This window comes from Dama dama, chromosome 4 (genome assembly GCF_033118175.1).
Source record: "Dama dama isolate Ldn47 chromosome 4, ASM3311817v1, whole genome shotgun sequence".
Classification (NCBI taxonomy): domain Eukaryota; kingdom Metazoa; phylum Chordata; class Mammalia; order Artiodactyla; family Cervidae; genus Dama; species Dama dama.
Window position 1 is genome coordinate 19,105,798 of NC_083684.1, and position 26,624 is coordinate 19,132,421.

The window sequence follows — 26,624 nt, forward strand, 5'->3', positions numbered from 1 at the left end:
GGGCCGCTGCCCGGGGCCGGGGCCGGGGGCGCGGGCGGGCGCGGGCGCGGGCGCGGGCGGGGGTGCGGCCGGGGCCGGGCGAGGGCGAAGGCGGTCGGGCGCCGCGGGCCGCGCTGGGGCCGGGGGCGCGCGGCGCGGGCGAGACCCCCGCCAGGGGCCGGCGGGCGGGCGCGCGCGGGGCGCCGGGGGGGCCCGGGGCGGCCGGGGCGGCCGGGGGCGGCGATCGGCCTCGGGCCCCCCGCTCACGGGCGGGCTCCTGGCCCGCGCCCGTCCCCGGCGGCGGCCGGTGCGCGGCGGCGGCGGCGGCTGCTCCTCGTCGTCGTCGTCGTCGTCGTCGCCCGGGAGGCGGCCGCCCCCATCTCCCCCCGCGCCGCAGGGTCTGTCACTGCGGGCCGCCCCCCGACGGAGCCGCCCGGGCCATGCCGCCGCGCTGGGCCGACAGCCGTTACCCGGGACAGAGGCCGCGGCAGCTCGGGAGCGGCGCTCAGAGAGGGCTCGGGAGCGGGCGGCGGAGGGATCTGTGCCGGCACTCGCCACGGCCTCGCGCCTCTGCTTCCAGCGCCGCGGACGAATCCGGGCCGAACGCCGCGTTCGCAGCTGACGGGCGCCGAGACGAGGCGCAAGTGGGCGGGGAGGCGGCCTCTCACGAAAGCCGGGCGGCCGAGCCCGCCCCTCCCTCTGATTGGTCCGCGCTGCGCCTTCTCGGCCTGCGATTGTTCCGGATCCCCAATCCTATTCGCCCTTGCCGCGGCCACTCCTCCCCGGGGCTGTCGATCACATTGGAACCTCCCTGGCCCGCCCCGCGGCGGCCTGTGAAGTCAATTGGCCGGCGGGGGCCGGGTGGGCCGAAAACCCGAGGCGGATTTATGGTTGCTTTTGTTCGCGCAGATTTGCGTGGAGCATTGTCTTAGGTGAAAGCCGGGCGTCCGGCCTTCCTGTTTTATTCCTGAGCGTCACAATAGGGAGGTAGCGGGTGTCTTCGAAAAGCCGCTGGGAGAGGGCCTCCGGAGACCCCCCCGCATCGCCATTCCCGCTCTGCTTCTGCGAAGCTTTGTGACCTTGGGCGAGTGGCTTGGCCTCTCTGAGCCCCGGGTGCTTCCCCCGAAAGTGAGGGTGACCACAGGCCGCCTCCGGGGGCCCATGAGAAGGTCGTGAGCTCACAAAGGCCCGGCGCCCGCATCCCTCAGGCTGCCGGCCTGCCCTGGGATGTAACGGGAACAAGCTTTGTGAGAAAACCTCGCCCAAATGGAGCCGTTAGGCCGGCCTCCTTTCACGAGTCACTTCCTCAGCTCCGGGAGCCCAGACGATGCAAGCACACCGGCCAGGGTCAGAAAGCATTTCCACTGGCCCGGAGTGCGGGTTGGGGACAGGCGGGGGAGAAGGTGGTGGCCCAGCCCTAACTGCAGGCAGCGGTCTGCCATCACCAATAAGGAAACCTAGGCCCTGGGAGCAAAAAAGTCATTCTTCCCGGCCCTTCCTGTCGATCCCTCCATCTGGCCCGCTTTTACATTTGTTCAGCAGCCCTCCGGGGTGGGGGGCGGGTGGGGGGGCTTGCGAGCCAAGCCTGCCTCCTCGCCTGTGGAGCCAACAATCTGGTGCCGGGTACTAGGCAATAGAGGTTGATTGAATAAATGAATGCATTTCTTCAGGACGTGGTCCAAGATACTAGAAACCTCCTAACAAGACGTTCTCCAGCCTGGGGACTTCAAAGTTGCACAGACATTGCAGAGCCATAGTTGAGGGGTGAGGGGTGAGGGGTTGGGGGACACAGTTACTTCCCAGTCTTCCACCCCCTCCACTTTTTGGGCAACTTTTCCTGGAACTGCCTCCTGTTCTTGGGAAGGAGCAGGCATCCAGGTGAAGGTCAGCACAGCTTCCCAAGTGTATCACATCCTCACAGGCAGCAGGGGCAAGGCTGGGCCCAGCTGGGTCCCCACTTCCTTCCCCAGTACAGACTGATTCCTATGAGTAATTGAGTTAATCCTTGTTCTCCCCAACTGCATTTTATCAAGTGATTCCAGGGAAGTAGCCACATTCCCAAATCTACAATATGAGGAAGTGAAGGAACAGGAAAACCAAAACAGTTCACCTTTGCTTTCTGTTGACAAATTAAGTTCCTTGGAGTGGAAAGATCTTGGGACCTAATGGGTGCTGAGGGCTTCCTCAAATCCAGCCAGACCTGACTGTGAAACCCTTAAGCTCTAGTGCCAGTCAACCTGGATTCCAGGCCCAGCTCTAGCTGGCCATGTGACCTTGGCCATTCATTTGATCCCTCTGAGCCTCAGTTTCTTCATCTGTAAAAAGGAATCAGGAACCCCACCTCCCAGCTGGCATGGAAGTCGGAGATGCTAGTGGAGCTCCTTGGCAACTGGGGCAACTGAGCCACAAGCAACTAGATCGACGGCTCCCAGCTCCCAGCCACCTTCTTGTCACTTCAGCCCGTGCTGTTTGCTACTCAGAGCATGCACTAAGATGAAACGTGTCCTCCCCAAAGGTCCTGTTCACCCAGAAGCTCATAATGTGGCTTTATTTGGAAAAGGGGTCTTTGTAGATATAATTCAGTTAAGAATCAAGATGAGATTGGGGACTAGAGTCAGCCCTGAAGGACAGCGTCCTTATAAGAGACAGGGGGGAAAAACCAACAACAACAACAGACTGGGTAAGAAAAAGGCCCTATGAAGACAGAGGCAGAGCTTTGGAGCCAAGGGTCACCTGGGGTCACCAGGAGCTGGAATAGGCAGGAAGGACTCTCCCCTGAAGCCTTCAGCGGGAGCACAGCCCTGCCCACACCTTGACTTTGAACTTCTGGCCTCAAGAACATAAGAGAACGCGTTTCTGTTGTGTTAAGCCACCAGGTTTGTGGTTGCTTGTCACCGCAGCCCCAGGAGACTCCTACAGTATTATTTCCTTGTCAGCTTCAGTCTAGCTCAAGTTAAATCTCTTCCCTGCAAGACCAGACCCCACTAAGGGTTTGGGGCTTCTAAGGAGAATGGAACCCAGCCCCCACCCCCCACCCCTTACTCTAAGGAACTGACAGCCTGGACTTCTTCCTCTGAAGCAGATGGGTGCCAGTCTGCGAGGGAGTGCTCCCTTCCGCACACTGTCCCCTTCCCCAAGGGCCTCTGGGGAGGGGGTAGGGTGGGCGCGGACCCCCTGTCCAGTCCTGAGGTTGAGGTTTTCTTTGCTTTACCAGCTGCCCAGGGATCCTGCCCGAAAACAGCCTGTAGCCCTGGGCTGCTAGCAGCTCCTTACTTTCCCTTGCTCTCCAGGAGGTGACGCCTGGCTTCCCCTGCGTTTGAGTGTTTCTCCAGCTCCTACAAGTTGGAGGGGCTTGGGACCCATGGAAGGAGATTGAGAGGCCACCCATCCCTGTGAGCATGAGGGGGCTACAGGTAACAGGGAGGTGGGCCACGTGTTCAGCAGGGAGATTTCCACACAGTACAGAGCAGGAACAAGTTCACTTGCTCTTTCAGCTATTCCTGCCACATGCCTAACTCGCGGGGGCCCAGGGATGACAGTGCGGTGGGCCCTTCCCTAAGGGGTAGGACAGTATGTCTGTCTGCATTTTCCATAGAGCTGGGATGGAGCAGAAATTGTTTTAATACTACTTTTGAGAAAGAGAAAGATTTGGCATTCACCCCAAATTCTCTGAACGATTTTGTAGCGACGTGCTTGGGATGACCTCTTGTGTCTGAGTTAGCAACACTGATGAATTACTACCATAGGCAGGGACCAGGCTGAGGCAAGAGACTAGCCACCTGGACTTCGAGTTCAGCGCTCCTCCCCGACCCCAGCTCCTCTACCAGGGTCTTGCTTCTCCTCTCATTTAGGATCAGCCAGAGAGGAAGAGCCTGGAGGCCAGGTTGCGGTTAGGAAAAAGAAAACAGAAGTAAGATTGAGACTCCGATTAAAATGAGGGTGCCTTAAGCAGTTAGGGCTGGAGGTGCACGCACACACAGGCTTCGTGTCTGGAGCCACCACTTATTTTTCCCTGGGGTATGTGGCCAGGATGTGTGTGGTTTCCTTGTAGATGTTTTCATGTTCCCTAGGCCCTGCCTTCCTGTGACTGAGTCAGCAAAGGACCCCTAACGTGCCAGCCCTAAGAAGTGGATCCCTAACCCCTCTGTGGGATCCTTGCCGGGTGTAGCCTCAAGCCGGGGGGGTGGGGGGGGGGGGGACTAATCCTGATAATGCTATCTTTGTTCCCGTTTTACAGATGCAGAGTAGTCAGCTGTGAGCCCTGGGGACTGATGGAACTAGATCCTGACCTAAGTCAATTGCTAGGACTCTGTCCCTCAGTGGTACAAGTCATTATTCACTATCTCTGCAAACCAGAGATTCCAAAGGTGTCTGTGGCATGGCGGTTCTTTCTAGCCATGAGACTAACAAAGTCCACCTGAGGTCATAAACGGGCAATTGTCCCCAGCCGCACCCGGCCCCATTCTCTTTGGCCACATGTTCTCCTTCAGGGCAGACCTGCTTTCCAGGGTATCTTTAAACTTGGTCTAGATGCAGTGTTTCCCCAGGGGGAGTTCGTTACCTGGGCTGTCACCTAAAATGCAGATTCCTCAGCCAGACCCCAGGTGTGGAGTCAGACTCCATGGGGCAGGGCCTTCAGATCTGCATGAGACATGCTCCCTAGGGCACACAAGTTGGGCAACTCCCCCTTGGCAAGTAGTTCTCACTTTCAGGTTTCTAGTGTGCTTCCCTGGGTTGACAGCCAGTCATAATCAGAGTCAAGTTCATGTTACAGGCCTACCATTCCATAAGGATCTCCCTATTTTATTTACTTTTTTGGCCACACCGGGTGGCATGAGGGATCTTAGTTCCCCAACCAGGGATTTAACCCACGTGTTCTTTGTTGGGAGCTTGGAGTTTTACCACCGGACTGCCACAAAGTCCTGGATCTCCCTGTTTTACAAGTAAGGAAACTGAGGCTTAAACAGACCACCCAGTTGGTGAATAGTGAATTCACATCATTAAGTTCTGCAGCTTTATTTCTGTTGTATATTTGCTTGTTATTCATATTTCTATGTTTCTTATGCCACAGTAATGATATCCTCTGAAAACTAACAGTTCATTGCTACCTTTGGTTTTATGTGCTTTGGGTTTCTTTTGTTTATCTTTTTACTAGAAGTTTTCAAATGTCCTAGAAAATCAAGAGCATAGTGTAGTCATTCTCCACATCCCTACAGCCTACCTTCAACAGAGACGACATTTCACTGTTCTTATTTCATCTATTTCCCACTAGAGTGGCAGAAATACATTTATTTTCTTTCTGGCATATTTTAAAGCAAATAAATTGGGGATTTATACACATATATAATTGTATATGTACTACATATATGAAAATGAAAGTCTCTCAGTCATGTCTGACTCTTTGTGACCCAATGTACTATACAGTCCATGGAATTCTCCAGGCCAGAATACTGGAGTGGGTAGCCTTTCCCTTCTCCAGGTGGAGCAGCGTTGGTGGTATAGTGGTGAGCATAGCTGCCTTCCCTTCTCCAGGTGATCTTCCCAACCCAGGAATCGAACCCAGGTCTCCCACATTGTAGGCGGATTCTTTACCAGCTGAGCTATCAGGGAAGCCCGTACTACATGTTTAAAACTGTGTTATTTTGTCTGATTGTGAGATAATACATGTTCCTTGTAAAGAGATTATACCTCAGTGAAAAACAACCTTAAAGTCAAATAATGTTGCTTCACGGTCATAACCAACACTGACATTTTAAAATATATTTTTCTAGACACTTTCATATTCATATATACACATGCAAATCTATTTTTACAAAAATGGTATATTCCTCAACAATAGGACTGTGCTCCCCATTTTACCATCCATTTTTTTTCCCACCTAACAGCATACCCCAGATATCTATCCTTGCCATGGAATCTCTTCCAAATCGTGATTGTCAAGGACATCCCAGAATCTTATTTGGATGTATCATGATTTGTTCAACTAATCTCCTATTGTCGGGCATTCAGGTTGTGTCTGTGCTCAGCTGACTGAGTGTCAAAAGGCAGTTCCGCCTGCCCTGGACTTTGCACTAGGCTGAAGGCTGACCCACCTCTTCTAGACCCCAAGTGGTTTTCTGAGAAGGATCAGGCAGTGGACAAAGACAGACGCACTGTGGAGCTTCCAGTGCCTCCCCAATCAAATCTCAAGACATAAGACACCCAGACTTGAGTGTGGATGAGAATCACATTCCAGAGGCAGGGAGCGTATTGTCTGGGTGACAAGATATAACTCTAAAATACAGAAGGTTTTGTTTCTGGCAGTCATACCAGAGCTCACCCAACCCAGTAACTCACTGTCCTTTCAAAGTAGTCACCCGGAAGGCAGTCCTCTCCTTGCAATAAAACTGTGCTTGCGTGAAAATACATCTGAGAAGTCTTAAAACTATCTCCAGGGCCTGGGTAGGTGGTGTTTGGATGTCTTATAGGCTGGAAAGTCTTTATGCTTCTAGGTATGTTGAGATCTGGAAATAGCCTGTGTTCACCAACTACATTGCAAACACAGAATCTATGTCTAGTTTGACCAGAAACAGATTTATTCAGTTATAACAGAGAGATGAGAGTCTGCAGCAGGATTGGAGAACTGGTATGGAGGCCGTTTTTGTTTCTTTTTGTAAATGAATTGCCTGTTCATGTTTTTTGCCTTTTTTTCTAGGAGGTTTTGGGTCTCTGTTTCTGTCAATTTTTACGTTTTTTAAAAAATAGTTTAGGGATATTATTAGCCCTTTATCTGTGATTTATGTTGGAAATACTCTCTCTCAATTTGTCAATTGCCTTTGACTTCGTTTATAGTCTTTTTATCCTGAAAAGCTTTCTTTTATTTTTATATAGTTAAATGTATTTACCTTTTCTTTTATTGCGTCTGGATTTGGAATTGTGGTTAGAAGATTTTTCCTTACACCCAGGTTATATAGGAATTAACGTGTATTTTCATCTACTGTGTATATGGTTTCATTTTGTTATATTTAGATCCTTGATCTCTTGGGGCTTTACTCTTACATGAAACAGGTATTTGCTTTTGAAACCCAGTTTTATTAGATGTATTCATTAAACCTCGGGTTGCAAATTAAAATGCTTTCAAGAGCCAGGCAGAAAGTTAATGAGCAAAGCTAGATGGTATAATAAAACAGAGTGGTAAGGTCCATGGCCAACCAGAGATTACACTTAAAAAACACACCCACACATTGGGACTTCCCTTGTGGTCCAGTGGTTAGGACTCTGCGCTTCCACTGCAGGGGCCACAGGTTTGATCCCTGATCAGAGAATTAAGATTACATAGGTGGTGGTCAGATAACACCCCTCACAGTGGGTATATTAGCTTCCTAGGGCTGCCAGAAACAAATGATCACAAACTTGCTGGCTTAGAACAACAGAAATTTATTCTCTCACAGTTCTGCAGGCGAGAAATCTGAGGTCAAGGTGTCAGCAGGTTAGCCCATTCTCAGGGGGAGTCTGTTGCAGGATGTCCTCCCAGCTTCTGTAACTGTCAGCAGTCCCTGCATTCCTGGGCCCACAGCCACACCACTCCAGTCTCTGCCTGTCTTCACGTGGCCTCGTCCCTGCATTTCTGTGTCCAGACGTCCCTCTTCTCACAAGGACGCCAATCCTTGGATTCAGGGTTCACTCATATCCAAGACAACCTCATCTAACTTGATTATATCTCCAAAGATCATATTTCCAAGTAAGGTCACCCTCATAGGTTCCAGGTAGACACATGTTCTGGGAGGACGGTGAGGTGAAATCAGAACTGTCCAGAGCACCCAGAGCCTGTGTGCCGAGAGCTTGCAGATCTCCATGGACGTCTTCTGCTGCTGTTGGCTCCATCCGTGCCTAGTGACTAAGGGTCTGTTAAATTGGGAAACTCATCAGACCTCAGGGGCTTCCCTGATAGCTCAGTTGGTAAAGAATCCGCCTGCAATGCAGGAGACCCCAGTTCGATTCCCGGGTCAGGAAGATCCACTGGAGAAAGGATAGGCTACCCACTCTAGTATTCTTGGGCTTCCCTTGTGGCTCAGCTGGTAAAGAATCCACCCGCAATGAGGGAGACCTGGGTTTGATCCCTGGGTTGGGAAGACTCCCTGGAGAAGGGAAAGACTACACCCTCCAGTATTCTGGCCTAGAGAATTCCATCGACTAAATGGACACAACTGAGTGACTTTCACTTCGCTTCATTTCATCAGACCCAAATCGGTTTTGAGAAACACTGACAGCTGGTCACTTTAAAACGTCCTGAGAAAAGGAAGAAGAAACTAGAGAGAGACCAACTCTCCTGAGTCTGAACGAAGAGCTGGCCTGCCCTGCAGCCTCACAGCAGACAGGCTTGTTCTAGATAAATATTTGGGTTTCCCCCTGGAGGCCAGGTCTCTGTTATGCTTCTTCCTTCAGTGTAAGGGGTGAATTCATACAAACCTCTCTGTGCCAAAGGACGTCCCCTTTCGTACCAGAGAAGGAGAGGGGTGGTGCTTGCCCCGCCTGGAGGTCCGGGGAAGAGCTCTCTGAGGATGCCCCCAGGCCCTGCCCCGGAGTCCCCAGCCCCTGGTTAGCCAAACACTAGCCCAGGTGCTGCTGTGAGGCAATTCTGCAGATTAAAGTCCTAGGTCTGGTGATCTTAAGACACGAAGATTATCTGGATGGACCTGACCCATTCAGGTGAAACTTGTAAAAGCAGGGTGTTTTCCCTGGCTAGGAGTAGGTAGGGGCCCTCAGAGGTGTTAGAAGGGTCAGAGGGACACGACACGCCGTTTCTGCTCTGCAGGCAGATGCAGCACTTGGGAAAGAATGTGGGTGGCCTCCCGGACTGAGTGTGGCCCAGCCCACGGCCAGAAAGACATGGAACATCAGACCTACAGCCTCTGGGAGACAGATTCTCCCGCAGATGAGAGCCCAGCTGGGGGACACCTGGCTTTTTGCCTGTAAGACCTGCACAGAGAACCCAGTCAAGCCTGGATGCAGCTTTCCGGCCCACGGAACTGTCAGGTGATGAGTGGGTGTTATTTTAAGCTGCTAAGTGTGTGGTGACTTGATGTGCAGCAGGAGACAGGAACCGGCCTCTGCTCTGGATGAGGTCGGGGAGGCTGCTGAGGGAGGGGTCGGGCGACTCCGTCTCTTCCGCCGGAACATTTCCGTCCTGTGTTCACCCACGCCATCTACCAGAGCTCCTGGTCCCTGCCCATGACGTAAAGACACCACAATGAGCTGGCTGTGGGGGCCACCGGCTCCAGAGGCTGATGGAGAGGACCTGTGCCACTCTGTGGTTAACCAGTTCACTGAAGACCCGGCAACCAGGTGAGTCTAACCACCTTCTACCTGGGTGTTTTATAGCGTCCTAGAACCAAGGAATCTTCACATAATCAATTCCTCCTTTAGAGTAAGGTCCCAGAAAATTGCATCCCCTGGAAGTGAAAAAAACAAAAACGAGAACAAGCAACTCTGGGTACCTGCGTCTTGATACCCTCCTCCTTGCAGAGTGGAGGTGGACGCCGGGCACATGGTATCCACCAGGTGCTCAGTAAACCTTGGCGGTTGGGACGATGACTCAAAGGCGGAAGGCTTATTCACCACCCCCTCCATGGTCTCAGTGTTGTGACCCAGGACAGGTGTCCTTGTCCCGTCATGGAAGTGAGACCAGAGTGGGGACCTGCAACCTTGGCTGTGCAGCAGCGGCACCCGGGACAGGAAGGCGCTGAGCCTCTGCCCGGGAAGACCACCAGAGCCCCGAGCATCCTTGGGCCACAGTGCCCTGTGTGGGTAGGAGGAGAGGCAGTCAGGGCTTTGAAAACAGGTTTCAGGACTCACGTGTTGGAGAACACCTTCCCGCAGAGGGAGGAGCAGTCAGAGAAACACCAGAGGGCTTCTTAAGCAGGGGGTGTGAGGCAGGCGGAGGGATGAGAAGCCCCGTTCAGGCAAGAAAGACCGAAGACCGTGGGAGCAGGGGTCAGGGTCTGATCTTGGAGGAAGATGGCCTAGGCGTGGCCCCTACCTCCCCTCGGCCGACAGGGTCTCTGTTCTGGGCTGAATTGCGCCCTGCCCCCCGCCCCTGCCGCCCCCGCCACCCCCAGAAGATGTGTTGAAGTCCTGACCCGCATCACCTGGGAGCCTGGCCTTTTTTGGAAACAGGGCCTTTGTGGATGTAATCAGGTTGAGGCAAGGTCGTTAGGGTGGATCCTAATCCAGTAGGACTTGTGTCCGTATACAAAGAGAAGCATAAAGGGGAGGGGCCAGGTGAAGATGGAGGCCAAGATTGGGGTGATGTGGCCACAATCCAAGGACACTTGGCCACCCCACCCCCGGCTCTGAAAAAGGCAGAGGGACCCTCCCCAGAGCCTCCCAAGAGGTAGCACAGCCATGCCCACACCTGGACTTCAGACTCAAGTACTCCATACTGTGAGAGAAGCCATTTCTGTTGTTTGAAGCCCCTGTGATTTGTGGTTCTTGGTTATGGTGGCCCCAGAACGCTGATCCAGCCTCCAAGACCCAGGCAGGGATGGCCGCTTGGTGAACGTGCAGTGCTGCCCAGGAACTGCCCATTCACAGTAGTTCACAGGCCCTCCCCACCTGTTCTCTCTCATCATCTCAGGCTACAGAGGCAGGAAAACACATTTTATGTGCCCATCTTCCCTCACATCCAGGAGTCACTGTGTGGTCCCGTTCTGGCCAGTGAGACCCAAGTAAGTCTGCCAAGAAGTTTCTAAAACACTTCTGCTTCTCAAATCAAAGGACAAGTGTGTCAGGCACCCCTCTTTCCTCTCCCCATCCGAGCTTGCTTGAGTACAACATGGCCACAGTGTTGGGGGCCATGGCATCGGGGAACCAGGCTGCCATCTTTTTACCTTGTACCTGACCTCACCCAGCTCAACTCAGCTTGTTCCATGAGAAAAATAAAACCACTTTGTTCAGCTCACTTGGGCTTTCTGCTCCCTGCCACTGACACCTTCCTGGGTACCATGCTCTGCCCACATGAGCCTTTCCAAGCCCGTCTTCCCTCCAGGTGACCAGAGAGGTTAAGGGCCAGTGCTCTGTGAATCAGATCAAGCCGACTCCTACCCCGGCTCCCTCATCTCCAGCTTGCAGTTCGCCCCTCCTCCCAGTGCCTCACTCCCCTAGAAATGGAGATAAAGATACCTACTTGGAAAGATGGCAGGAGAGTCAGATGAGATACTGCCGGCTCTTAGCAGATGCTGGAGAAATAGTGCTGCCACCATTTCCAGGAGCGTCTCCAGCCCCGGGTCCTGATGTACGCTGCTGCTGCTGCTGCTAAGTCGCTTCAGTCGTGTCCGACTCTGTGCGACCCCATAGACGGCAGCCCACCAGGCTCCGCCGTCCCTGGGATTCTCCAGGCAAGAACACTGGAGTGGGTTGCCATTTCCTTCTCCGCCTGATGTATGCAGGGCTCCACAAAATCCTAAGCACTGGAAATGTGGTGCACTCGGGGTCAGGGCACGGAAACTGGCCCATCTCACCTGGTCTCTCGAACCAGCAGTTGACACCCCATCGGTTCCCGAGCCTCAGAGCTCACCACCCTAACTTTGGCTCAAGCCAGTCCCGTGTCAGAGAACAAGAACGGCCCTATATCATCATCATGGTTGTTGCCACCGTGGGAGCTGACTCGGTGCATGGGACACGGTGCAGGACATCACTTGTTGGAGGACAGACAGCGAGTGACAGAGCAAGGCCTCGAGACTGGTAGCTCCCCGTGCCTCCCGCCAAGCCCGACCGAGCTGAGGCTTTGGCACCAAGAGCAGGAAGGGCAGAAATGCCAGGGGACAAGGCACTTTCATGCCTCATTTAACCCTATGACATGCTTTGACATCAATAGATCGTTATCCCCACCTGGCAAGGAGGCGATCAGGCCTCGGGGAAGGAGAGCAGATGCTGGCAGAGCTCACACAAGAAAAAATGCTTCCTGACCCCAAATGCTACTGCCCTGTGCCCTCCAGAAAGGCTGAAAACCAAGCCCGGGTCAGGATGATGGCTCTGTGGGCAAGGAGGGTCACTGGAGCTCAGGTGAGCCTGGTATCAAGGAGCTAGCCCCTATGGAGACCTGCAAGAAGCTGGGTGCTCTGAATCATCATCTTAGTCAGCCCTCTTTGGACAGAAGAAGAGACTGAGGCTCAAGGTGGCCACTTGCCCACATAGACAGCCAGGAAGGACAGACCCCACTTCCTACCCACTCTGTGACCCTAATCACTGAGAATTTCCTCACCAAGCAGAGGCCTTTGCCCTGCATTTTAATGATATATATGTAGGATATATGCTTATATATTAATATGTGTTTGGCTTCAGCTTAAGGTTTTGTGAAGAGGGAATCATGTGGCTCACATTTGCAACCACTGGTCCATAGGTCACACGGGTGATTCTTGGTGATGGGCTTATTTTCTCTCCTATAGGGATAATATTCCTCAAGAACTTCTAGATGGAACCATCAGAACCATACCTGGATAGTTTATGGCAAGGCCATGCTGGCATGTCCCAGATGGAGGTTAATACTGTCAAAACATGTGCCGGTGGCTTAATGGAATTCCAGTTCCCCAAGAGCAGGGGCCAGGTCTGGTACTTTTCTTCCACCTTGGGTTTCCAGCTCTAGACAGATGCCTTATGGGCACTTATTAAATATTTTGAGCTGGTCATTCTGAATTCCCAAATAAGTTTTTGTGACGCTTCTCCCAAGCAGAAACTTTTTCTTCTGTAAAGATCATGGTACTGGGCTAATTTCTCCAATTAGCAGGATATTTGTCTACCAATTATGATTTGTTATGTATAATTATGGTTCTACCCAAGTGCTTGAAAAGTGGAATGTTTTCCAAAATATTGTTGATATTTCTTTATAGCATAGCCTCAATCCAAGGATAGGAAAGACTTGAGGTGGAAGAGCATTTAGCCATTAGGCAGGTTAAGTTCTTAACTAGTAGATGAGGAAAACAGGTTAAGGGCCACCAGGGATCACCTAGCCAACTCACTCATCACTCAAGTAGGGAAGTGATTGCTGGTGCAGAAAATAGTTGATGTCATTTACAGCCTCTTCAGGTTTTTAATCAATTACATTTGACCAAATTTCTCTGTATTACCTATGTGATAACAGTTTGCAATAATATGTGCCAGTCACTGTTCATTTGTGGTTCTGACATCAGGTATGAATTTACCCATGTAACCTGCTGATTAGCAGCTCCCAAAGGCAGCTCCGCTTGCTTGTGGTGTCTAGTACATGTAAGGTAATCAATACATGTTTGTTGACTGAATAATTGATGAAATTTGGATTGAAATGCTGCCTGTGACTTTCTCATTGAATGTGAAGGCCCACTTAACAGGCATCCTAGACCCTTCTAACTGATGCTGGGCTTTAATGAGAAATACCTTTGGTTGCAAAGAATGGTGATGTTGAACATTTAGGGTTTATTTTTTTCACATGACAAGAAATCCAGAGATGGGTAGTTGGTGGTGCTGCCTCAGCAATGATGCTCATTGATGTCAGGGACAGCATTTGTATGATTTGTGATTTGGTCCTTCCTAATGGTCAGGGCTATGATTTTTCCAGTGGTCATGTATGGATGTGAGAGTTGGACTGTGAAGAGAGCTGAGCGCCGAAAAATTGATGCTTTTGAACTGTGGTGTTCGAGAAGACTCTTGAGAGTCCCTTGGACTGCAAGGAGATCCAGCCAGTCCATCCTAAAGGAGATCAGTCCTGGGTGTTCATTGGAAGGACTGATGCTGAATGCTGAAACTGCAGTACTTTGGCCATCTTATGTGAAGAGTTGACTCAATGGAAAAGACCCTGATGCTGGGAGGGATTGGGGGCAGGAAAAGAAGGGGAGGACAGAGGATGAGATGGCTGGATGGCATCACTGACTCAATGGACATGAGTTTGAGTAAACTCCTGGAGTTGGTGATGGACAGGGAGGCCTGGCATGCTGCAATTCATGGGGTCGCAAAGAGTCGGACATGACTGAGTGATTGAACTGAACTGAACTGAATGATATCAATATGGCTGCCACAACTCCAGACATCACCTCCTGCACCAAATGCAGGAAAAAGCGAGGAAGGGAAGAAGCCAGCAGTGTTCAGTTCAGTCGCTCAGTCGTGTCTGACTCTTTGTGACCCCATGGACTGCAGCCCGCCAGGCCTCCCTGTCCATCACCAACTCCCAGAGGTTACTCACACTCATGTCCATTGAGTCGGTGATGTCATCAAACCATCTCATCCTCTGCTGTCCCCTTCTCCTCCTGCCTTCAATCTTTCCCAGCATCAGGGTCTTTTCAGATGTGTCAGTTGTTCGCATCAGGTGGCCAAAGTATTGGAGCTTCAGCTTCAGCATCAGTCCTTCCAATGAATATTCAGGACTGACCTCCTTTAGGATGGACTGGTTGGATCTCCTTACAGTCCAAGGGACTCTCAAGAGTCTTCTCCAACACCACAGTTCAAAAGCATCAATTCTTTGGCACTCAGCTTTCTTTATAGTCCAACTCTTACATGCATACATGACCTCTGGAAAAAACCATAGCTTGACTAGATGGACCTTTGTTGGTAAAGTAATGTTTCTGCTTTTTAATATGCTACCTAGGTTGGTTATAGCTTTTCTTTCAAGGAGCAAGCGTCTTTTAATTTCATGGCTGCGGTCACCACCTGCAGTGATTTTGAAGCCCCCTAAATAAATTCTGTCACTGTTTCCATTGTTTCCCCATCTATTTGCCATGAAGTGATGGGACCAGATGCCATGATCTTAGTTTTCTGAATGTTGAGTTTTAAGCCAACTTTTTCACTCTCCTCTGTCGCTTTCATCAAGAGGCTCTTTAGTTGTTCTTCACTTTCTGCCATAAGTGTGGTGTCATCTACATATCTGAGGTTATTGATATTTCTCCAGGCAATCTTGGTTCCAGCTTGAGCTTCATCCAGTCCAACATTTCTCATGATGTACTCTGCATATAAGTTAAATAAGCAGGGTGACAATATACAGCCTTGACGTACTCCTTTCTCAATTTGGAACCTGTTCATTCCATGTCCAGTTCTAACTGTTGCTTCTTGACCTGCATACAGATTTCTCAGAAGGCAGGTCAGGTGGTCTGGTATTCCCATCTTTTAAAGAATTTTCCAGTTTATTGTGATCCACACAGTCAAAGGCTTTGGCATAGTCAATAAAGCAGAAGTAGATACAATTCAATATTTTTAGTGAATTAAAAGAGTATAACATGCACCAACCATCACTACAAGTTTAGAAGTTTTAATTACCTCAAAAGAAACCTTGTACCTGTTACGGTCACTCCTCAGTTATCCAGAACAACCTCAGCCCTGGCAACCACTGATCTGTTTTCCATCTCTTTGGATTTGCCTCTTCTGGATGTTTCATAGAGACACAGTTGTACAAAATGTAGCCTTTGCCACTGACTGCTATAACTTAGCGTGATATTTACAAGGTTCATCCATGCTATAGCATGTGTCAGTTTTCCCTACCTTTATTGAGGTATAATTGCGAAATAAAATTGAATATATTTAAGGTATACAACCTGATGATTTTATACACTTAATTGTGATTACCACAATCAAGCTAATTAACATTTCCATCAATTCACATAGGTTACCTACGTTTTTTATTAGTTGAAGTATAATTGACCTACAATACTATGTTGGTTCCAGGTGCACAATATGGTGATTTGATACTTTTATATGTAACAAAATGGCCCCCCAGGATAAGTCTAGTTATCATCAGCCACCATACAAAGTTACTACAATATTATTGGCTATATTCCCCATGCTCTACATTTCATCCCCATGATGTATTTATTTTGTAACTGGAAGTTTGCCCCTCCCCTCAATCCCTTTCAGCTATTTCACTCATTCCTCCCACCCCCATTCCCTCTGGCAACTATCTATGAGTCTGTTTCTGTTTTGTTATGCTTGTTCATTTGTTTTAGTTTTTAGATTCTACATATAAGTGAAATCATATGATATTTGTCTTTGATAGCCTGACTTATTTCACTTAGCATACTGCCCTCCAGGTCCATCAGTATTGTGACAAGTGGCAAGATTTCATTCTTTATTATGGCTGAGTAATAGTCCTCGACTATGTATATCACATTTTATTTGTCCATTTATCCATCCATGAACAGTTAGGCTGCTTCAGTATCATGGCTGTATGAACATAAGGGTGCATGTATATTTTCAAATCTGTGTTTTTGTGTTCTTCGGAAAAATACCCAGAAGTAGGATTGCTGGATCATATGGTAATTCTATTTTTTCATTTTTAAAGGAAGCTCCATGTTGTTTTCGTAGTGGCTGCATCAATTTACGTTCCCACCGACAGTGTATGAGGGTTCCTTTTTTCCACATCCTTTCCAATACATGTTATTTGTTGTCTTTTTGATATCGCCATTCTGACGGGTGTGAAGTGATACCTCATTGTGGTTTAGATTTGCATTTCTCTGACGACTCATGATCTGGACCATCTTTTCATGTATGTATTGGCCATCTGTATGTCTCTCTGGAAAAATGTCTATTCAGATCCTCTACTCATTTTTCAATTGGATTATTTTTTTATATTGAGTTGTATGAGTGCTTTGTATATTTTGGATATTAACCCCTTATCAGATATCTTATTTGCAAATATCTTTTCCCATTCAGTAGACTGCCTTTTCATTTTGTTGATAGTTTCCTTTGATTTACAAAAGCTTTTTAGTTTGATATAGTATCATCTGTTTATTTTTTCCCTTGCTTAAAGAGACAGATCCTCCCAAAATACTGCTAAGACCTCTGTCAAGGAGTGTATTGCCTATATTTTATTCTAGGAGTTCTATGGTTTCAGGTCTTACTTTGAAGTCTTTAATCTACTTTGTTTATTTTTGTATGAAGTTTGGGAAAATAGTCCAGTTTGATTATTTTGTGGCCATCCAGTTTTCTCAACACCATTTACTGAAGAGGTTGTCTTTTCCCCATTGTATATTCTTGCCTCCTTTGTCATAGATTAATTGACCCTAAGTGTGTGGGTTTATTTCTGAGCCCTCTGTTCCATTAATCTCTGCATCTGGTTTTGTGCCAATCTCATACTGTTCTGGTTACTGTAGCTTTGTGTAGTCTAAAGTCAGGGAGTGTGACACCTCCAGCTTTGTTCTTTTTTCTCAAGATTGTTTTACCTATTGGGGTCTTATGTGTTTACATACAAGTTTCAGAATTTTTTGTCCTAGTTCTGTGAAAAATGCCATTGGTAACTTGATAGAGATTGCATTGAATCTGTAGATTGCTTTGGGGAGTATGGTCACTTTTAACAGTACTAATTCTTCCTATCCATGAGTATTGTATATTTTTCCATTTGTTTATATTATCTTCAATTTGTTTCATCAGTGTATTATAGTTACCTTTTTTTGTCTGTGGTGAGAACACTTACAATCTACTCTCTTAGCAAATTTCAGGGGCACAGTATGGTATTAACTCTAGCCACCACACTGTACATTAGATCCCCAGAACTTATTTATCTTGTAACTGAACGTTTGTAACCTTTAATCAACATTAATTGCTATTTATGACGATGTCTTACTCAGCATTATTGGGGCTATCATGACCTGATAGATTAGGCAACCCTCACTGTTTACCCCTGGGTTAGTAGCAGGGCATTTATGAAGCAGACATTGGAGCAGAGCACAGACTCCAAGGCACTGTCTGTCAGGAAGGTTATGTCTCTGGCTGGGGAGCATAATGTACACACATGAATGAATACAGCCCTTGGAATAATGAAGGTTTGTCACACTTGCTCCTTATATCATCACATCACAAGGCAACACAAGCTTCCAAGCATTATAGTGGGCACCGTATATATTTAATCCTCAGCATGACTCTGCAATAGATAGAATGCTCTTGACTACTTATACCAGAAAATCCAACTCAAAAGGGCTTAAATAAAAAAAGAAATTCACTGTCAGAAAGTCTTGAGGTGTGAAAGCTTTAGAGTTGGTGAATGTATTGGGTCAAGTGTACCGTTGAGGACTCAGTCTTCTTCTGTCTGTACATTCTGCCCTCCTCAGAATGTCAGCCCTGACCTTAGTCTGGCTCTCCTCATGCTCACAAGTGGCTGCAACTGTTCCAGGAATCACATCTAGCATGCAGAAGAAGAAGGAAGATTATCTTTCTATGTATAACAATTTTAAGGGCAAAGATAAACAAAACAAACAAAAACAAAAAACTTTGACTGAAGCCCCTTAGTTCAGGTTGTAGCACATGCCCATGCTTAGACTAACTTCAGACAAGAAGAATAGAGTCATCATTAGAGTCATAGAGTCATCGTTGACCAATAAGGATGCACCTTCTGGGGCAGGAGCCAGCCTCTCCTGAAGCCCATGGTTGTGGAACAGAGTGTGGAACCCAGAGTAATATCAGGATTCTGTTTACAAACGAGGACACTGAGGCTCACAGAGGTCATATAACTTGCAGGAGGTCACATCTGATATGCTTTATGCCAGGTTTCTAACAAAGATCTGTCAGACCCAAAATCTCTCTCCACTGGAGCACCCTGCTGCTTTATATGAGGTGGCAAGGGAGAAGGAGAGGGAAGGGCTTATATTGTTACAGAGCTGATATTGCCCTTTTACCGTCATAATCACAGTGGCCATTGTACTCCATTAGAGGCAGCTTTTGAGAGTGTAGGTACTCCATAATCATTAATTTTATAGCTGGGCAGATACAATCTAGCTTCAGATAACCACATAGCTCATTCCAACATTGTGTGAGGGTCAAGTCTGCCAGGGTAATTACCTCCTCCTCTGCAGGAAATGTACTCCACAGCCTGTAGTGCTTTCTTCCTTCTTGTCCACCCCTTAGCTAGTTCTTAGCACCACACCAGGACTGGAAGGTGTTGGGTCTGCCTGGGTCGCTCAATAGCATCCCTGGGAAACTGATGAGGGAGGAGGTTCCAGGGGCTGACTGTAATGAGGCTGGAACTTCCCCAGACTTGCTGTCTCACCTATCACTGCTCCACCGCCACAGATGAGGGAGAAGTAGCTGTCTCAGCAACAGTCTCCTCGAGCTGGTTGCTCACTCGACACTCACACAGCACTGCACATCACTAGCGTGGAAACAGGGTGTGCCTTGCCTTTATCCTGAGATGATCGGGCTGAAACCTTCTTCGTGTCGCCTGGGTTCATGAACAGTTAACAACGTCAGAGGGCACAGCTGGGAAAGCCCAGGGCTTTGGAAGCCCGGCTTCTGTCTTTCCCACTTTGGTCTTGGACATGCAACTTATTCCCTCTGCACCCCAGTTTTCTTATCTATGTGCCGCTTTGGCCAGGCTGCTCTATGGCTCAGGGACCATGGATACGGGAACCTGACGAGTGGCTGGCACCCAGGAGCAGCGGCCATGTTATCCTCACTGGACTTGGGCCAATAAAGTTGGGACCAAGTCAAGGCTCCTCCGTGGAACTTTTTACAAGTTACGGGCCAGTTTCTTACCACTCATGGAGCATGGCCGAGGTGGATTTGGATGGAGCGATTTGATTCAGTAGTCATCTGACATCTTGGCATGCTCTGAAAGGAGAATTTAAATTTTCCTGTGAGGGCCGGCTTCAAAATCTTGTGAGCTTCCTTGCTTGGTCCAGGGAGCTGGGAAAGAAACACTCTTGGATTTATGTCTCCTCCTGGGTGAGTGTGTTAGCTCCCTCTGGCTGCTCAGTAGCTTAACACGTATTTATTATCTCTCAGTTCTGGAGACCGGAAGTCTGAAATTAGTCTCACAAGTTTAAAAATCAGCGTCAGCAGGGTTGCTCTTTCTGGAGGCTCCAGGGGAGAATGTTTCTTGCCTTTTCCAGCTTCTAGAGGCGCCGCATACCTGGGCTCGCAGTCCCCCTCCTCCATTTGCGAATTTCAGTTTCTGCTTGCATCTTCCCATCCTGTTCTTCTGACTCAGAGCCTTCTGCCTCCTTCCCTCCCTCTTATAAGGACTCTGTGAGGATATTGGGCCCCAGATAATCCACGGTAATCTTTGTCTCAAGATCTTTATCTCAATCCCATTGGTGAAGTCCCTTTGCCCGGTAAGGTCACATATCCACGGAATTAGGACGTGGGTGTCTTTGGGGCCTTTGTTCACCTGCTACAGCGCGTGTACAGCAAGCCTGTGGTAGAGGGGACCTCGCAGGCATTAGAAGTGTGCTGTGCTTAATGCTCCAGGCAGCAACCACACTCCTGGGGTGACACCACCTGCTGAGGACCAGGAAGGGGTCCTAGGTTATTTCTGATGACCCAGAGAGAGAGCTGGATTTACAAATGCTGGGCTGACGCCTGCCTTCTTTTCCCACGAGAGTCCAGACAGGAAAATAGACCACACCAGCTATTTGGGCAGGAGAATTCAATACAGGGCATTGGTTCAACAGATTTGGAAGTGCAGAGAGGCAGGGAGGGAACCTGTGATAGTAAAGAGCAGCAAATGTGCATCCTTCAGGCAGAGAAAAGATTCCCCCACAAAGTCCAGTTGTCAACTGGTTTGCTAGCTCTTAACCTGTTACAACACAGAGCTGTGACATGTTGGCTTAGCAAAGTGGATTTGCAGGCTATATACCACCTCATCTAGTCCTGACTAAGTTAAACACGTGCGTTAGAGAGGTGCTTGCACAGAACCTGAGGATCGAAGCAAATGCTACACAACTGGAACACGAGTAAGAGCAAGAAAGCAGCAGAGGCAACTGTCTGGTTTCTGCCCAAGTCCTCTTCAGATCCATCCGCGTAGGAAACAGAGATGGTCATCCAGTCAGACCTCAAAGACAGTGCCAGAATCCAAGTCAGGAAGTGTATTGGAAACACACATTCCAAAACCCAGGACCATTAGCAAAAATCCTCACCTAAAGGCATCTTTCTGCCTTGAGGTATCGTATTACTGATGATGGAAGCTGACAGAATAGCAAAACATTAAAAAACATCATTTCATCTTTTACTCAGCACTTTAAAATTTCCACGTTGGGGGAATTCCCTGGCAGTCCAGTGATTAGGGCTCACCCGTGTTCCATCCCTGGTCAATCTCACAAGCCTCACAGCATAACTGCCCCCCCCCCAATTTTCCCTGTTAATGTGGCTCTTATGACTTTGCATAAAAGATGAGAACAAAGGTGCATGTGTTTAATTCATAAATTTTAAAATGCACATATATTGTGCTGAAAAGTTTTTGCGCTAAAGAATTCACGTTTACTAGCTGTCAAAACAAAAACAAAAATCAAAACCCCAAATCAGTGACTGTAGGAAACATTTTAGCTTCCTGTACTGTGTAATTGAGAACTCCACGAGTTTCATGGGTGGGGAGCGCCTGTTGTATAGAGAAGGTGTTCGGAGAGTGTTTGCCTGTTGGTTTGTTTTCTGACTTGCTGGAACCAGGCAGAGGGGCCCTTCCACCTCCGTGTGGCCCCCACTTCTCAGCAGAGGGAGGGTTGGGTGTTGGGGAGAGGAGAGCTCTCATAGCCAGAAATAGGGGCACAGCTGTGGCTCCCAGACCATACATGGGGTGCCAGTCCTAATCACACAGGACTTTACAGGGGAAACACAGTTCTGATCCTTCCGCCCTTCAAGGCTGGGGCAGGAAGTGGAAACCACTGTCCCACCCCCCTTTACCCAGAGCCCCAGGCCTGGCTTGGAGATGGAGTGTGGGGGTGCATTGGTATGGACTGTTGGTTTGGATTCTGATAGAAGGCTCTTGAGGAGAATGATCCCCCTGAATTATACAGGACATTGTCTTGTAAATACCTTTTTTTTTTTTTAAGCAGAGGGTCCATGACTTTCACCATATTCCCAGCCTTCCCAAGGAAGGCTGACAAGAGTTGGGAAAGCATATTCTGAGCTCAGGCTAAGTTCTGGCCATGGGACTGTCTCATCTCTGAGCCTCTGCTTTCCTCATCTGGATGAGGGGACAGTCCTGCCCACCACCACCACCCACGCCCACCCCCAGAGTTGTTACCATGGACACGCAGAGCAGTGATGCCCGGTAGCAATAACACTAGCCTTTGCTGACCCCACTCTTCTCCCCAGGGCCTCCCCGGGTTCTCAGCTGCCAGGCTCCTCAGTGGCCTTTTTGTTTGTTTGGAGTGAGTTCCGGAGAAAAGATTGTCAGCAGAGTTCCAGAAAACACACACACTCCTCCGCGCTTGGAGGTCTCCCAGCTGCTCCCATGGCCGCCTAGCTGAGAAAAAGTGGTGTTAGGAATGTTTATCTCTGGAGGAAGCTGAAGAGCTCCTTTCAGCAGAACAAGGAGAAACCACAGGAGGGGGCAGGGGGCCTTGCTGGAGCGTCTCAGCATGGCACTGTGGGAATATCCGTGTCCTTTGTTCTGCCTCAGCCAACAACACCTCCGAGAGAGGCTGTCAGCCAAGTCCTGGTGGTTTCATGTCACAGGGCACACTGATGGCTCAGACCAAAGAGACTGGTCCTCAACTCCAGCATTCAGCTTCCAGGCAATGTGGGGACCACCTCTGTGGTCCACATCTCTGCATCCTTCCTGTTCCCAGCTGCCATCTTGTGTGAAGAAGCAGGGCTCTTGGCGAGGTTCAAGCCGATCACATAATGGGTAAGGGCCTCCGTTCTGGAATCACATTGACCAGGGTTTGAATCCTGGCTCTACCACTTAAGATCTGTGTGCCCTTGGGAAAATTACTCAGTCTGCCTGAGCCTCGGTTTTCTAATCTGCAAAATGGCAGTAGCAAGTACTCTCACCACAATGGGTGGTGCTGAGACCCGAATGAGGTTATTATAATAAAGCATTCAGCATAGGTAAGTGAGGGCACATGGAAAGGTGATCACAAGGAGTAGCTGGTGTTTTTTCAGTTGTCTGAATATAAAATCGAAAAGTGGCAAAACACAAAAATTTCGAAGAAGAAAAGCAAAAGCCCTGGTGACCCCAGGCTCTGGAGGTACACACTGCTGGCCTGTGGTTAGGTTGCTGTTCAGTCTCTCTTCTTTTTAAAAAAAAAATTTATTGAAATATAGTTGATTTTCAGTCTATTTTCTTTTTAATTATCAAAAAATTTTAAATTGGAGATTAATTGTTTTACAATGTTAGGTTGATTTCTGCCATACCAGTCTGTTTTCTTTTTTAAAAAATTGTTTTTATTTGAAGGATAATTGCTTTACAATATTGTGTTGGTTTCTACCATACATCAACATGAATCAGCCAAAGGTATAGGTAGGTCCCCTCCCTCTTGAACCTCCCTCCCACCTCCCACCCCTTCCCACCCCTCTAGGTTGTCACAGAGCCCCGGTTTGAGTTCCCAGAGTCATAGAGCAGGTCCCACTGGCTGTCTGTTTTACGTATAACGCTGTATATGTGTCTGTGCTACTCTGTTTATCCCCCGCTCCTTCCCGCACTGTGTCCTTAAGTCTGTTCTCTATGTCTGTCTCCATTGCTCCCCTGCACATAGCTTCATCAGTAACATCTTTCCAGATTCCACAGATATGCACTAGTATGTGATATATGCTTCTCTCTTTCTGACTTACTTCACTCCATACCAGTCTATTCTCTATGCATGTTTTTCACAGATTCTGCTCCCTGGTGAATGAGTACAGCTTACATGCATATATACATGCTAACTGTCCTTAATTCCAAGCATGATCTTTTTTAACCCACTTTTTTTAAACTTAAAAATATATGGAGAGCATCTTCTCCAAATCATTACATTTTTACCATATTGCATATTTTCCCACATTTTGATATTTCTGAGATAAAGATGTGCTTTAGAATCAATGTCAAAAGAAACATGCCAGCTATTTTCTTCTCTTTCTCTTTCTCCCCTGAAAAGGGGGCTATGAAATGGTATGTTGCATGTAAGATATGGTAACAATGGAGCTTTCGAAAAAGAACTTCTTAGAAACCACATCATATTCTTGAGTGCCTTTGCCATAATTAGTGTAACTGACTTCTACTTTTGGACATTTCAACTCCTTCCTTGTGTTTTTTGTTTTTTTTTTTTTTCTCTTTCTTTACTATAATCAACAGTGCTGCCAAAGAAAGCATATGGCAGGAAGTACAATCTGGTGGGTCACTGACCCAGCGAGACGGAGGTGCGGGTAGTGGTCAAGGTCACAGCCAGCCTGTGGTGACCTTGAAGAGAGGAGGGTGGGAGATCAGTGCCGACTCCCTTCTTCCCCTCTCCGTCCAGCCTCATGCCAGGGCTGCCTGCTGGTGAGGAAGGGGGCACAGTTCTTCAGGGCAGCATGCAGCGGAGCCCCAGATGTGCATACGTGGTGCCCAGCATGCACACACCACTCCCAGTGAGTCGAGGCACCGGCTTCAGGCTGGGAGCTTACTGCTCGGGCTTTCCCCTCCCGTGGAACAGAAGGCGCGGAGAGCGGCCGCCAGCACCAGGCACAGACGGGAGCCACGTGCTCCAGGCAAGAGCACAGACGCTGTCTCCTTTCCTGGAGTTCCGTCTCATGCCTGCATCTTGGGGAGGATGCTATTCTTAAGTGCCTGGCTCTGCTGACTTGTGCACACGACGGGAGGAGAGGGGATTGACAGGGTGCAGGGGTGGGCAGGGGGCGCTGCCCATGCCCTCGCTAACAATGGGCTGGGGCTGGTGGCTGTCACACCCACTGCCGACAGTAATCACATCCTGCCTTGCCTTTCCTACCAGCTCTGACACAGGCGGCCACACCCCGCTTCTGGAAAGCACGGCTCATACTCCAAGGGTGCTTCTTGGCCACCCCTTCCACCTCCCTCCCCGGGGCCCTCCCCCTCCGCAGATCCCGCTACCAGCTCTGGGGGCTGTGTGGTCCCTGGGCCACCACGAGAAGCACTTGGTACCGCAGGCTCTTTGAGGGGAGGGCACCGGTCCGCTTTGGAATGTTGGTGGTTATGTGGGACAGGCTCTGGGGTAGGGTGTGAGGCCCAGCCCGGCCACTTTCAGCCAGGGCTGGGGACTGGCAAGCAACAGAGGGGTTGCGGGAGGGGGTTGCTGGAAGGACAGGGTCTAGTTTACAGAACAGAAAGGAAAGATGGACAACAGATGACTGGACAGAGAGGAGAGGCACAGTACTGGGATGTGGGAGGCCACTTAGGCACAGAGGCGGGGTGCTGCTGGGATCCGCTTGCTGCATTTTACACTCAAAGCCACAGAAAGCCAAAGGGGAGAGGACTTGCCCAGTCACGTGGCCCGTTGGAGGCACAGCCAGCCCTGAACTCAGGCCTCTGACGTGGGCAGTGGGACCAGCCCACGTGTCCAGAGAAACCCCAAACCACAGGGTCCTTCCTGGAAAGGGGGTGCTTGTTCCAGGGCCGCCTCCCCTCCCAACTCCTGACCCCTGACCCCAGGCATGGCACGTTTGGGATTGGCTGGCGGGCTGGGCCCCAGGCAGGGCCAGGGTGTGACTCAATTCTGCCTACTCCACGAGCCCCAGAGGAGGAGGCTGGTGAGCAGGAGCCAGTGCACAGCCACCAACCAGCTGCCCAAGTCTCGCTCAGAATGGCCAGGCCTCAATTTGCAGAGGCCATAGAAGCACAGCCTTGGCAGGACACCAGGCCTTGCCTCTCTGACCACCAGCAAGCCCACCCTGTCGGCATCCACTCACATGACGCATCCCACCCTCCATGCCCTGGCCACACCAGACATCTCACCCATCCCTCCTCACTTTCCATACATTGTCACTTCACCTGGAACTCCCTTCCCCACCCCACTAGCTTGGCATGAAAGTATTCAGGTTCTGCAGTCAGAAAACCACACAGCATTCACAGCTTCCTGGTGTGGACCTTGGGTGAGTTGCAGGGCTCTTCTCCATCTCAGTTCCTCCTTGGTAGCGTGGAGATAAGATGTCTCCTGCAAGGTTGCTGTAAAGTTGAGGGGTGAGGTGTGCAGACACAGACGTTTGGCACACAGGAGATGCTCGGGATGATGGCTGTTCATTCCAGGGCCCAGCTTCTCCCTTGGGCACCCAGCATGCAGGAATGTTCCAGGCCACAGGGTCGCCCTTCCTGGCCCCACCTCTAGCCTTGATCTGGGTCATTTTTTGTAGCGCTTCCCAAATGCTGCCCTGCACTGTCCTTGTGGCAGAAGGGAATGTTTCGCCTGCTTACAATCAAGCCACACACACACGAAAAACTGACTGCCGCCAATTCTTGCCTTCAAAAGTGGCAGATCATAGTGGAGATGCTGGCCTCAGGGTTCTAGTTAGCCACGAGCAGAGGAGAACTTGTCATTTCAGAGCCCCAGCTAGTGCCTCATGCTGCTAACTGCTGGAATCTTGGCTTACCTGAGCAAGTTAGTGAGCTTCTGTGTTACTCAGGATTCTCTTCACTGCAAATGACAGATTTTCAACCCAAATCTCTAAAGTAAGAATAATATTTATTGGTTCAGAATCTATAGTTGTCCTTATCTTCAGGTACAGCGGTATCCAGGGGCTCAGTGGTATGTCTCCTCTGCTTTCCTCTGTGGATAATCTCATCTGTTTAACAGAGGGTGATGGTAGCTCTAGGTTTCTATGTCAGGCTGTATATTTCAAATTTAGCCACATCTACATATGTCCCATCCCACATACTCTCCTAAAATGTAATGCTGACAGGGGACTTCCCTGATGGTCCAGTAGCTAAGACTCCATCCTCCCAATGCAGGAGGCCTGGGTTTGACCCCTGGTCAAGGAACTAGATCCTGCATGCCACAACAAAGATCAAA

General features: G+C 49.3%; 1 protein-coding gene across 1 annotated transcript in view; it reads left to right on the forward strand.

The window, feature by feature from the left end:
- The first annotated feature begins 8,753 nt into the window (after nucleotides 1–8,753).
- JPH3 (junctophilin 3) overlaps nucleotides 8,754–26,624 on the forward strand; it is a 165,259-nt gene continuing 147,388 nt past the window's right edge. The window contains exon 1 of the mRNA XM_061134236.1: nucleotides 8,754–9,303. Coding sequence (XP_060990219.1) covers nucleotides 9,246–9,303 — 58 coding nt within the window. The 5' untranslated portion in view covers nucleotides 8,754–9,245. The remainder of the gene's footprint in view (nucleotides 9,304–26,624) is intronic.